Below are 14,611 nucleotides of genomic sequence, written 5' to 3'. Positions count from 1 at the left end.
CGCGTAATGTTAGACAAGTCAGTCATGCGGTGCAAATGCCATCACATAAAAAAGAAAAATACGCTATCTGTCAGTTACTGCTTCATCTTTTAGAGATTAGGCCCCAGCGGGTGTATTCTCAGTACAGATTTGGAATTGCCTTATTTCTTAAATGATTTCACAGGCATTCTGGCACCACCGAAAACCTTGCACTCCACGTCTCAACTATCACCTTCTGGGTCACCAAGGCTGTCAGTGCCAGCCAGACACCACTTCAAAGCTCATCTGTTTTTGTTGACGGAACAGTGACACCTGGTACTGAGACATTTCATATTCTGATGAATCAAGTGCATTGCATCACTTGTGCTCGACTTCTTTTATTCGCATACCCTTGCTGTTGCTCGCTAGCTTAGAGCAACCACGCCTGAGGTGTTTGTGTTCTTACTCAGTGCTTTCAGAGTACATTTAAGCAGTATCATCGTATCATATGCACGGCAGCACATCTTGTGTATTTTGAGTAAGGTATAAATTTAAATGTTGGTCACAAATAAGGTGTGCTTCCAGAGCCCTCAAGGGTTATACTCAAGCAGTTTCATGTGTGCAACAGCACATACCTTTTCTCAGTTTTGAGTAAGGTAAATCGAAATCTTCCAGCTGATGTGTTTCGGTCATAAATTATGTTTTTCGAGACGTTTCAAGATTACATTTAAACAGCATCATGTGTGCAACAATACATTCTTTTTCTCAGGTTTAACTAAGGTAAATCTGTCCACTGTTGTGTTCTGGCAATGCAACAGAAGCTTGTGTTGCATTCAAGTGGTATCATGTATACAAAAACTTGTTTTATGCCTTTCTGTAGCTGCTGTACTAATATTGTGAGTACAGAGACATTCCCGCAGAACATATCGGAGCATCTTGTGTGCTATTTTGTTGGTATGATCTGCAGCAGTATATTGATAATGTTAATTATTCAATGACTCCAGCTAACATTTACGTTCTTACTTCCAGGTAAACCTGTCACGCAGATGCCCTACCCCTTAGTATGCTTAGTTCAAGATTGTACCGAAACAATCCACCTGGAGCATTATTTTTCAATTGGCAATGGCATTACTATCACAACACACCACACACTGCATGTCTAAGGTGCGTGTACAATGCATCAAACTTATTCTCAGATACAGGCGAGCTGGCACGCAATTACAACATGAAACAATTGATACAAAGATCGTAAAGTCGTGCCTTTTCCTCCGCGCCTCGAGTATTATCCTCACATGCAGCTCATTTCGTCTGTGCTGTGCAGCATGAGCAAAAACACATATTGTATTGGTTGGATGACACGGGACATAAATACTATACAGCATTCTACATCATGTAATCTAACAGTTGTTCACGTCTGGATATTTCAACCATGAAATTCACCCTGCATGCACCATACCATGTCCAAACACGAACAACTGCTAGACAGCAGCATGTACTGTTGCCGTATAGCACTTATGGCTTGCGTCCTGTGATCGGAAACAATGGTATCTTTTTCTGCTACAACCGGTAAACTACAGTAAAGATTTAGAAATACTGTGTCATACCATAAACCGGTATGACACAGGAGGGAAGCATGATGAAGGTCCATAGCAAAACCCATGAGACGATGGATGGGAAGGGGCATACACAATGTCTCAACATTGTGTGTGTATGTCCGTTCTGTATCTCCTCTTCCGGTTCTCGCCATCATGGACACTATCACCAGCTCGCTTACTATTGAACCGTTCCGTTGTTTTTTTTTCATGTTCATTGGAAAATATAAATAAACAAATTCTCTACTCTGCAAGTCTCCTGTCAGCTCTACAGAGCAGCTTCAAATTTCACTAAAAGCCACGTGTGAAACCTAGACCAAACTACTGTTGAAGGTCCATACAGGTCATAGATATGAGGGTGGTTCCATAAGTTTCCGGCCCGAGGTAGAAAATGCGCGCGAATTTGTAAATGCGATTAAGGACGCGTGGCGCCATCTGTTGGAGGGCCGGAGCACCACCCTCAACCCTCTCCATGCCTTTGTCGGCTGGAGAGCGGCATTTCAAACAGCCAGGGTACACTCTTCAGTTCAAATGGAAAAAAATCGAGTACCGCGCTGTGATAAAATTCTTGACAAAAGAGTAACTTTCGCCTTAAGAAATTAAAGCGCGACTGGAGAACGTGTACAGGGAAGCCTCTCCGTCGTTCACAACGGTAAAAGACTGGGCTAAGCAGTTTCGACTGGGGCGAGGGTCCATTGAAGATGATCCACGCGATGGTCGTCCAGTGGAAGTGGTGACACATGAAATTGGTCTCTTGTCGAGGAGGAAATGCTGAGCGACAGGCGCCTGAAGGTGAAGGAAATCTCAGAAAGGCTGGGGCTTTCGAACAACAGTTTTTCGCATCATCGGCGAGGGCCTTCACATGAAAAAGGTCAGTGCGAAATGGGTGCCACGACTTCTCTCGTCTGTTCAAAAGCAACAGCGCGTCATCTGTGCCAAAGAGTTTCTGGAGCTCTGTCAAGAGAACGAAGAAGAAATATTAAAGTCAATTGTCACAGGGGATGAGACTATCGTGCTCTACTGTGATCCCCTTTCGAAAAAGGAGTCGATGGAATGGCGCAAACCAGGAGAAGCACCCCCAAGAGAAGCCAAGGTCACACAATCCACAAAGAAGATCATGGCAACAATATTTTGGGATTGTCACGGGATCCTCCTCATCGACTTCAAAGAGAGAAACACCGCAGTGAATGCGACTTATTATGCTTCACTCCTGCACCGACTGCGAGACGCCATCAAGGAAAAGAGGCGCGGCAGGTTGAGTCGAGGTGTCTGGTTGCTCCAGGACAATGCCCCTGTCCACACGGCTTCTGTTGTCAAGGCTGCACTGAAGGAGTGCGGCTTCGAAGAAATCCACCACCCACCCTACAGTCCAGACTTGGCACCGAGTGACTACTTCCTGTTCTCAAACTTGAAGAGGGATCTCACAGGACGGAGATTTCAAAACGATAGTGAGGTGCAAGAGGCAGTTTTCCAGCATTTTACGGACAAAACTTCGGACTATTTTTTCAAGGGTGTAGCGGGCCGTGGACAACGGCGAAGATGGCCACGCACCTGGAGCAGGGAAATGAACGTGTAGTGTATTTCTATTGTTGGGAAAAACTCACGTGACCTCTGACGTCGGGCCAATCGTTGGGCCTCGGTAGAGTAGTTTTTTGCTTTGTTTTATTTTGTCTCCCTGGGTGACGGGTGACGTAAAGCGACGCTGCCCAGGCGTTCTTTTTCCCTTTCCCCTCTGTTCTCTCCCCCGCTTTGGCGGTTCTGGATTTTCGTTCGCATTCAGTGAAATAAATAAAACGCGGAAGCGTTGGCTCTTTCTGTTGCACAAGGTGCTTTATTTTTCGGGATTGGTATTTCCAAATCACACATATGCAGTCTTCTGTATCTGCGCCAAACACAAACTTCACATGAACATTGTTTCTGAAGTTCGAGTAATATGCCAAAGCAACTTCGCATTCACTGTTAACTGATATGTCTCACGTGGAAGATTTCACAGTAGATCAGTAAATTCACTGCACAGGCACACACATTCACAAATCCAGCATGACAGAAAACATGTCCATATCCCTTTGCAGCTTGTGTAGTGTCACATGTCAAGGCTGACCCGTCACAAAAGAACCTGTGCAGCTGATAAGCCGAAAGATGATGATCCAACCACTCAGAGTGGTATATCCATTCGATTGCGTTCATGCAGATGCTTTTCTGAAGCAGATATGAGTTGAGCAGTACCTAGTTGATACCTGAGCAAGAAAGACAAGAACAAGGATCAGAAAACGTGAAAACTAAAAATTCTACCGAAATGTTGCGTATACGCCACAGGTGCGGTGCTATGCTATGCTACGCTAAGCAGCAGAATGGAATAGGAACTGACCTACCTGCCAAAAGGACATGTGTAAAGCTATCGGATGATGCTAATCCAATGGTGGCAGCTACCACCTGCAGGGGTCTCGCAATGGGCACATTTTACGTTTGTAGAGGACGATAGTCTTCCTCCACATGAGTCCCGACCGGCGATGATGGTATGCCACGGAGAGGCGATGACGGTGGCCTATCTCCTTGACCGCGCCGGTGGAACTGAGGCAGGTGCCCCAGGCGCGTGGCCATCTTCGTCGTTGTCCACGGCCCGCTACAGTGCTCCCCCCTCAGACGCGGAGCGGCGATAAGAAAGATAGAAGAATCACGTCTGTACCGGAGGGAAAGAGCAAGAGTGACCGTGAATGACGCGCACTGCTGGACATGTCCACGGGCGGCACAGCACACGTTGCAGGCAGATGTCGATGAGTGGGGCGGGAGCGGCCGAGATGAGGTTTGCCAGAGATGATCGTTGACGTCGTCGAAGGCGTGGTCTGGCGTTGGAGTCGTGGCCTGGGGTGCCGCAACCGGCACGGGAGCGAGAGCTCGTAGGGTCCTAGGAAGTGAGGCTGCGTAGCCGTGAGGATTGCCGAGACGCCGGCTGATGCGTGCCGTGGCGTCGGCTGCCGCGACTGCCGAAACCGGCAGGCGAGCACGTTGCTCAGGTGTCGCGGCCGGCAGCGAGTGTGAGTTGAGATTCAGAAATGAAGAAGAGGGTGGTGAGTGTGCCGGGAGCCGTGGGTAGCGGTCCCTGGAAGCCTTGAATCGATGGTCGGTGGGCGGATGCGATGATCAGTGAGCGGTCGGGTCGTTGCGGGTCTGTCGGTCGGTCGGTACGGGTCGGTCGGGTCGTTGCGAGTCGGGCGGTCGGTCGGTGCGGATCGGTCGGATCGGTAGCGTGGGCAGAAGCGGGACGGGAGCGGTCGGCGTGTTGATGGGCGAGCAGAGGTCGTGATGTCGTCATGATGAGGAATGGCGGTGGCTTCCAGGGAGAGCGTGCCGTGGTAGTGCTAGTCAATGGTGTTGTCAGAAATTTGGGATAGTCAAGGGCCTAATTGCTCCGAACTTGATCTTCATCGTCCGGGTCACCAAATGTAGAGGACGATAGTCTTCCTCCACATGAGTCCCGACCGGCGATGATGGTATGCCACGGAGAGGCGATGACGGTGGCCTATCTCCATGGCCGCGCCGGTGGAACTGAGGCAGGTGCCCCAGGCGCGTGGCCATCTTCGTCGTTGTCCACGGCCCGCTACACGTTTTTCGAAACTTCCGTTTTTCGTTCTTTTACCAATGAAAAGGATGTGACTTTCACACTTCCTGGGTGACTGGCGCCAACCTGAAACAAAAGCTAAGATGTTACCAGTGGATAAAGATCTCTACGAAGCGCTTCGTTTCTTCTCACTGCTTTGTCGGTATGTTCGTCGAACTGGGGCTTCTCGTCAATGGCGCACAGGCAACTCATGTACTGTCCCACAGTTTGAATGAGCCTGCCGGAACTGGGAGGCCATTGGGTAAACGTAAAGTGATGCCTGGGGACACTACAACAAGCTCACGCAGTGTGGTCATTGATTTCTCCGTCAGCGGGACACTTGTTACAAAGAAGAGGTTGAAGGTCGCGTGCTCGTGGGTGGGGCGCGCAATGCCGCGGCCTCGTGCACCTTGCCTGACAAAAAAAAAAAAATCGCTGCGCGTCTCTCAGGCAAAAATAAAAGATTGTCTCACTTGGCGTCGAAAGTAGAGACATGACGACACCTTTTGAAAAATAATCAAGGAAATCGAAGATGGCAGTTTTGAGAAAACTGAGATGCAACATTGGCAATTTTCGCCTACCATGTGTGATTCTCAAGCTAATAACACAGAAACAACTGGCTGAGAAAAATGAGCTCTATACAGCACGAAAGCTCTTTCAATGTCCTATGGAATGGCGCTAAGCTCGATGTTCTCAGAGGTTCCGTCATGAAGCAAATTGGTAACAAAGTTTGGCCTTTTTGAACGTTTACGCCAAGTTTGGCATTTTTTAACAGAAAATCTGTGGCTCTCAGAGTTCTGTGGGTAACTGTCGACAGTGTCTAGGGCGCAGCCTATAATCACAAAAAACCTCCAGTTCGTAGACATAAAATTAGCGGTGCTAGATCCCGTCAAAGTCGGTCCAGAAGAAAGCGTGCTCCAGCAGCATCAGACTTTCCCCCTCTCCTACGCAGAAACTACTACACGCACGAGCGTCGCACCTGGCGCGATTTGCATCGTTTGAGCTGTCCTCTAACATATATTTTTTCTGGGCGAATTAAAAAATACGACTTTCACACGTTGTTCGATTTAAAATGAAACTACCCAGAAGTATCCAAGAGGATTCGAGTTTTGCAGAGTCGGTATCGACGAGCACTAAAAACCATCCAAAGCGGTACCCGCAAAGATGCTTTGCGTGCGTCCCCGCTGCACCATATTTCGAAACTTTACGGCGAGCTTCTCCGGCACCCCAGACACGGCGGTGCCGGCTTACGCGCGCCACGAAAAGGTTAAAATTTCAAACCGACCAATGAGCGCTCGCATACGAGGGGAGCGGCCGCAGGAGCCAATGGGATGCTCTCGGTAGAGAACTCGCGCTTCGACGTAAAAATTTTGACGTTTGATGACGCGAAAGGCTCGCAGCGCCTCACTTTAGTCCGCAAAGGAACTCGCGAGTTTCATCCCCTTGCCTGGAGCACCGGCCTCAGTTCCACCACCGCGGCCATGGAGATAGGCCACCGTCATCGCCTCTCCGTGGCATACCATCACCGTCGGTCAAGACTCATGTAGAGGACTTCCACCTCCTCTACAAGGGTATAAGAATGCTGGTTGAAAGGTGTCAAAAGTGCATCGAAGTTAAGGATGACTATGTCGAAAAGTGATACACTTGTTTCGTCTCTATGACTATTAAAAGTTCGTCGGGCCGGAAACTTATGGAACCACCCTCGTAGATACTACAGTCAAAGTCCTTTACAACGAACTCCACGGGGCCGCGGGAAATATTCGTTGTAAAGGTGACTTCGTTGAACAGGAATGTGCATCAATATTATAGTCTAGGCTGTCCGCACTAGTCACGATGCTATTATGTGTAAACGGACGTGGACAGAAGTGGCGTGAACGAACACGGGGTCGTAGCCAAAATGAAGCTTTAGGTGTACTACTTCCATTCACAACTTTCTTCACGACACGTCAATATATCAACGGAATTTCTGAACACGAGCTTTACGTTCTACCTGCAGCATGGCGTATCACGAGGACGGACATGTCATAAAGGTTTGTTTACGTTACGCTTCGGGGAACCGATGAGCAGTGTCGCCATTGTCGCGGGCGATGAGGTTCTGGTTTCGGAATGCCAAGCACCGTAGAGCGATCCCTACGACTGAAAACTGCAAATTCTAGCAGCCTAACCACACCCAGTTATGAACTCAGACAGCTTACAACATGTGTAGGCGTAAGGAAACAGTAATTTATTTATCTCGGACTAAAGAACTCCGTAACTTTCTTCTGGGAAAGTTTGTTCAAGGCGCTCCTTGAACAGTATGATTTGAGGCCGTCAAGCATCGCAAAATGCTCCTCTGACACATCTGAACATGATGACAGGGAGGTTTGCACTTTTTCTAACATTTCCACTGCGTTTCCTGCCGTAATCTTTGTCACTGGTGCTTTGTTTTCATCATCGCTGCTGTCCTCCTCTGCGTCTTCCATTGTGTCAACGTGATTGTCGAGCTGGATTTCCTCGCAAATGGCTGCATCACTGTTCAGCTGTGACCTCACTGTCACTTCATCATCCGTGGTGATGAAGTCTATCAGCGTAAGTCCCTCAGGGATGCCAAACGCGTCCATGTAGCCATCCCACACGTCAAGGATCAACGCGTCGTCCTCGTGCGACACCTCCGCTTCGTTCATGCTGACTTCCTGCGAGAAACCAGCTTTCCTCCAGCAGTTCTTTATGACCTCTGATGTCACGTTCCGCCAGGCTCCGGTTATCATCTCGATAGCCTGACGCACATTGATCTCAGTGGGCCTCTGAACTTCGTTCTTGATGTTAAGTAAGATTCGCTCGAGCATCCTTTTCTGGTAGTGCGCCTTCGTCAAGCGAATGATCCCCTGGTCTAGCGGTTGGAGCAAGGACGTGCAGTTCGGCGGCAGCATCAACCTTCACATTTGTCATTCTCGGAAGCTTTGAATGAGCAGAACAGTTGTCACGCACGAGGGCGATCTTCTTCTTCTCTCTTTTCATCTGGTTATCGAGCTTGGCCAGGCAGTCGGGAAATATCTCCGTTGTCATCCACGCCTTCTTGTTCCAGTAATAATCAGCTGGGAAGCTGATGACATGCTTAAAAGCGCGTGGGTTGCGGGACTTGCCGATGACCACAGGCTTCAGCTTTGCGGAGCCCGTCATGTTGCAAAAGGACCGTAATCCTTTCCTTTGACTTCTTCCCGCCTTTGCACTTCTCACCTTTTACGGCCGTCGTGCGCTCGGGCAACAGTCTGAAGAAGAGTGCAGTCTCGTCTGCGTTGAACACGTCCTCGGGGTCGTACTCGGAGAGTAGTTTCACAATTTCTTGCTCTCTCCATCCCACAGCGATGGCTTGAGGAGCGGACTTTTCGTCGCCGGCGAGTCCTCTAAACACAATGTCATGCCGAGCACGGAATGCCTGGAGCCATCCTTCAGAGCCCTTGAACTTGTCATCAACGCCGTATATGCACGAAAAATATCTGGCCTTCGCGCACAACATGGGTCCAGACACTGGTATGTCCTGGGATCGCACTTCCAGAAACCACTTGTACACCGCCTTGTCGATGTCTTCGAAGTTAGCAGCCCGCATTCTTTTCCGTGATGGTGCACCTCCGCTGTTGCCGTATTCCCTTTCAAGCTTGGCCCGATCTTTCAGGAACGTTGACAGTGTGGATGCGCTGATTCCGAACTCCCTGGCTACGTCGCATTTCTTTCTTCCGGTGTCAACCGCGTTCAAAACGGCCATTTTCTCCTCCAGGGAGAACTGCTTTCGTGTCGTGGACACTTTCTTTGTAGCCATCGCGGACGACTGGCGATCTCTGGCAGACTAGCCTTATGAACACCGGTCAGCTTCTCCCCCTTTTTAACATGCCCGAAAGGGTGATTAACCTTCATCTCCAGCACGTGTTATGCCCCATTCAGCCCGGTCAGTACCCCAGCAGTCAAAATTCCAAAACCCTCTGTGGATTCTTCTTTTTGCTATTCATATGCGGTCATCTCCAATAGTGACTCAGAAGGGCACATGACCTCCGCCCGCGTCTTCCGCTAATCCGTTCACAAAACCGCGCGTATGCCGAAAACGAGGACCGTGGCGTGACTCTTGCACAGGCGGCCGAACGCCACGTGTGCTTCCGGAACTTCGTTGTATGCGTCGTGCGCTTCGCCCATCGGAACGAAAAATAACTTCGTTATTTCGGTAGTTTCGTTGTAAAGGAATTCGTTCTAAAGGTCGGAAATATACATTGCGCCCTATGGGGCGCTGACGGGACCGTGAAAAACTTTCGTTGTAACGGCCTTTTCGTTATAAAGGCGTTCGTTGTAAATGACTTTGACTGTATTATTATCAGATCATAGGTCAGGCTTAGGTCCTGGTTGGTAGCAATGCAATCGATCCATATTAAAAATTGGTGCAGGAGCTGACCAACATAACTAAATACACCAGCTGACTCTCACAAATTTTGTGGTGTTATACTTTTACGCCGCAGTGCTCTTTTCTCGTTTGTTGCTTTTAACCTAGAAATATTAGGTTTTCGGCATCACCAGCCTTAGTTGCTGAGCATTCAGTTATTTACGTTGAGCGCTGTAGTTTCATATTTGTTTCTCTGGACAAGAAAGCCCGGGCTTCCCCATTTTGATAAGGGTCTTTCAACTTTGACAGGGCATTTGTGGACAAGGAAAACATTGGACTCTGTGTATTTTGCTACGAGGTGCACCGTACAAGGCAGAGGACAGCATCAACCATTTCCACCAAGGTTATTAAATATGTGATAAAGTAGATATACCTTTTGTCACTGACTAATTTGGTGGCAAAGTTACTTGAGTGGCAGTTGTGCAATTTAAACACATGTTCAAAACAAATTGGGGTATGGGAAGTGCTGCCTGGTTGAACATGTGGAGTACACAATATAATAAATGGGTTGTTTACGTCGTGAGACAACCGAGTGTGAAATACACAGCACAGTGTAATGTTCCTTATTCTGGCAATGTTAGCATGGTTCAAGAAGTGGGAAATGTTGCACTACCGTTAATAACATCTGTTGGGCCCAGCAAACAGGATGCATATACCCTGATTTGAAGACACTATGCCTAACTCAAAAGCAATATGAGCTCGACCCGTATGTGTTTATTTGCGAAACTATTATGAATGAAATATAGCATGTGTGGTATAGAGCAATGCGCACACTCAAGTAAACATGCAAAAAATACGTATAAGGGCTCTCGATCTACATGCCGCGATGCGCTCTACGAGATAAACAACACACTACAAAACTACATCCAACACTTTTTGTGCGAGGCAACTCTAGTGACCACTTTCATATAACCAACGAACGGTTGAACGAATGGAGTTCGAATGGAGTTCGAATGGTCACGATACATTCCTACGTCGTTCATTGCGGTCACGCTATGATGCTGCACAATATACGTATCTCGTATAACAAGCCTGGCAATCGCACGATGTGCACACAGGCACAAATACGGTCTTCCTTCTTTGAAGACCAGTCCTCTCAGGTATATGCTCAAATGACCACCAAGTCTCACGTTGTTGCTCAATCGCTCCCATTCCTGCACTTGTAGTAAAAGCAGCTCTCACCAACTCCCCATAGATCCCATAGCATAGATAAATTCACACAACACTGGGCACATGACCAATGAGAATACAGCGACTGCTTCCTCAATCCTCCAATCAGAAGTCTTTCCGTCCGGCTCGCAGCCCGACCGGTTCCGGCTGTTGCTGACTTCTGCTTTCCATACTGGCCTGTACCGGCTCCCCTGACCTCTAAGTCTACTAGCGTTCATGCACGCCGTAAAGTTATTCCGTGATCCCGAAACAACTGTGAAAAGTGTCGTAATGAAGAGAAATTTATTTGAGTCATTATACTGACACAGTCGGCAGGTTGACGCATTTACATGCACTGAGCGTAGAGTCCATTGCGTAGCGCTTTCTAGCACACTGGAACAAAGTTCAAACTTGCAAAACACGCATATCAACACAGCTTATTCCCAGAAACGAACAACTGTCACATACTTGCACACAATCTCTTGATCATCATCTCCTTGCCTGCTACATTTCAAACATAAAATGCTGCTGCTTCATGAATCCTATTTTCTTGCTATGCAGATCTGACGGCGCTCGAACATGTTCGTCGAGCCAGAATTCACGACAACACTTCACTTTGAAATCCGATTGGCTGTTCGTAGACCGATGCTTGTATCGAGGAACAGTACAACACGATCGAAGACACCATAATACATGGATAAGACGGCGAAAGCACTTGCCTCCCAACGAAAGACACCGCCGACCCAGCGTCCGCCGTTCAAATTTCAAATGAAACCACCGAAGGAGTACGCAGCACGCAGGCGAGGAAGCGTGAAGTGCCGTTTTCAAATTCCAGCAACCAATCCGGACACGCTTGTGGCGTCCGATCAGTAGAGAGGCACGGATTGCTCTGTGCGCAGTAACACGGATTTTGATACAGATTTTGCGAGAGCTGTGTGGGGCTGGTAAAAGCAGCAAACGGGTTGACGTGAACGGCAGCTGAACTGTTGAACTGCGAAGTTCTCGAGCACATAATCACAATTTCACGCCGAAAATGTTGTTGAGGTGAGTTCGCGGTTGTTGTTTCCATCGTTCAATAGTTCTCGGGATTATCTCGGACGAAACGCTCATCGTAGCCGGCGGCCATAACTGGATTTCCTCGCAAACGGGAGAAGACGCCAGGGAAGTCAGAGAAAGCCTCAGCTTTCATCCAATCTGAAGCACGATTCTCTACCTACGTAGATGGAGCAGGTTTATCCCATCTACGTCACAAAAATGGCTGCGCCCATGGCTTGTTTTGGTTTCCTCGATTAATTAATTTTCGTAATAGGAAGACAAAATTGAGAAACGAAGGTGCGTTTCGGGGGCAGTTGGATGTGCTCGTTCTGAATATCACAACCGTTTTAACACATTAGGAAATCGGCGCAGCTGACCTTAAAAGGGGCCGTAAACAGGCCTCCAAGCATTTCACAAATGATGGTACCCCACGAAAGAACGCAGGTCATAATACCTAAATATACACTTCGTTCGGCTCGTGCCAGCTCAGTGACCCATATACCTGCTTTCAAAAATGAGTAACCAGCGCGCCTCTCTCCACCACGCATATGTCACATTGCGACGTAGCCTTTTGCTGTCCAATCGGGCGGCCGAGCTCCGAACATGACGTTTCAAATTACCAGCCAATAAACAGGCTTCATTATCAGCTGTGAGGCAGAGTGCTCCGTTTGTTTGTGTGGAACTACATTTGGCGCTCCGTGGTTCCGAAATTCAGCGTCATGACATCTCCAACATCTTCGTCTGGCGCAAACGTCAACAATTGGGCTGCTATCACATCACACGATTGGAACCCGGGTACATCCCAGTCACTACGTGACATGGCCAACACGCTACCCAGCCTCGCGAGCTGGTGACGCGATGCCGCGTGGCTCAAACCAAAGTATGGCAGCCCAGCCATCAGAACCATTCGAAGATGACGAAGATGGCCCATCGCGCACCTACATAAGATTCCGGAACTGTAGCGCTGGATATTCATTCACGCTCGCGGTGCAGCTGCGTGCTACTGCGCGTAAAACATAGTGCGCGTGTAATATCTAAATTGAACGCACTTCTTTTCCACTTTTAGGTTGTAACTGTTTAGATTTTGAGTAGAATAAGGCTCACACTCATTAAGTCCATTTCCATAACTGAAATAAAACCATACGTGGAACACTTGGTGAGGAAAGCGCCATGTCAACATGACGGAAAGTTAGAGCGCAGGGCGGAGCTAAAAAGCGAAAGAGTGCAGTGAATATTTCATCCGTATGCAAGCGCCTTTTAGTTTTGAGCACTAGTAATTGCAAGGAGCTTTCACTGCCCAAGTTGCAATAATATTACGCAGAGAAATGCACACCTTGTAAACCTGTTTACGGCCCCTTTAAGCCTTTTCTCTGTGCTGTTGCATGTTCAACAGTTGTCGTAGCGGATAGGCCTTTTTTCCGATGTTTTGAACGTGCTCTCGTATGTTTAGACTTGTTTAGCAGTCTTTCTTGTTGTAATTTTTACCCTCGGTTAGTATTTTGTTGTTCTCTGTCTTTCTCGCATAGATCTGTGACGGTGACGCCACCTGGTGTAATGCCTTGCAACTACCGGCTACCTCTGCTCGGATCTCTGCAACTACCGGCTGTCAACAAGCAACATGGCAGTCGCTGGACACTCGGTCATTCCGGGGTGGTTTCTTCGACACGGCACCGTTGATTTTAAAATCAGTTATTTCTCTCCACTCTATTTCTATCTATTTCTTTTCTTTTTTATGACCACTGGTTGCCAGCAACGCACAGGGCAGTGTGGACACGAGTTAGGTGCTCCCCAATTAGTGTGATGACTCCCTGGATGGTCCTGTAGGAGCCTGAGAGGGATGAAGTGAACGGCCCGAGTGACAACAACAACTGGTTTATTGGACGGGATCGCCTAGGTTGCTACAGGTCGCGCGCTCTGCGCTATCTTCCTCATTGTCGATGCTGACGATATGCTACATAGCCCCCCCTCCAGAGACGGCGAAGAGACATCCGACCAACGAACGTGTTTGGTCTTCGGCGGAGAAGGCGTCATCAAGGGAAGGACAGCCGCGGCGAGGCGCTCGTTGTCGACATGGGCGGGCTTCAGGCGGTCAATGCTGACTGTGTCCTTACGGCCGTTTACCGAGATGGTGAAATGCTTGGGTGAATGGGACAAGACGAGATGCGGACCAGAATATGGAGGGTGAAGGGGCTTCCGCGTGGCATCCGTTCGAAGATACACGTGAGACGCCATGGCCAATTCATGGGGAACGTGATGCGGGCGGTTGGAGGGTACACGGGTATCCGTGGGACGAATCTGAGCGAAGGTATGGCGAAGGCGATCAATGTATTCGGGCGCGGCTGTGGAGGGCTGAGCTGACGTATGGAAGAACTCGCTCGGGAGTCGAAGCGTGGTGCCAAATACAAGCTCAGCACTGCTGCACGAGAGGTCTTGCTTGACGGCAGAACGGACTCCGAGGAGGACGATGGAACCGATGTAAACCCAGTTGGTAGGGTCTGCGTGAGCCATGATGGCTGCCTTGAGCTGCCTGTGTAACCGTTCTACAAGGCCGTTGCAAGCAGGATGGTAGGCGGTTGTGTGGCTGCGAGATGTCCCCAAGAGCGTCGCGAAGGCGGCGAAAAGGTGCGCTTCAAACTGACGGCCTCTGTCGGTGACTATTTTAGATGGGACACCAAACTGAGAGATCCACGATGAAAGGAAGGTGGAAGCGACCGTTCGCGCTGAGGCGTCAGGCATTGGTGTGGCTTCAGGCCATCTCGTGAAGTGGTCAACCGCCGTCAGTAGGTAGCGAAAGCCTTGACAAGGTGGCAGTGGCCCGACAATGTCCAAGTGCACCACGTCGAAACGTGCATCGGGAGGGGCGAAACGTCCTAC

At 48.9% G+C, this 14,611-nt stretch overlaps 2 protein-coding genes across 2 annotated transcripts; both read right to left on the bottom strand.

Moving 5' to 3' along the window:
• Positions 1–7,376: 7,376 nt before the first annotated feature.
• Positions 7,377–8,057, bottom strand: LOC135392353 (tigger transposable element-derived protein 6-like). The gene has a single exon (XM_064623069.1). The coding sequence runs from the start codon at positions 8,055–8,057 to the stop codon at positions 7,377–7,379; it is 681 nt and encodes a 226-aa protein (XP_064479139.1).
• Positions 8,058–8,242: 185 nt separating this feature from the next.
• On the bottom strand, positions 8,243–8,944 carry LOC135392352 (tigger transposable element-derived protein 6-like). Its single transcript, XM_064623068.1, has one exon. It carries the CDS (start codon positions 8,942–8,944, stop codon positions 8,243–8,245), a length of 702 nt encoding a protein of 233 aa, XP_064479138.1.
• Positions 8,945–14,611: the final 5,667 nt, after the last annotated feature.

This window comes from Ornithodoros turicata, chromosome 4 (genome assembly GCF_037126465.1).
Source record: "Ornithodoros turicata isolate Travis chromosome 4, ASM3712646v1, whole genome shotgun sequence".
Taxonomy (NCBI): Eukaryota; Metazoa; Arthropoda; class Arachnida; order Ixodida; family Argasidae; genus Ornithodoros; species Ornithodoros turicata.
This window is presented reverse-complemented; position numbering and strand designations above follow the sequence as displayed.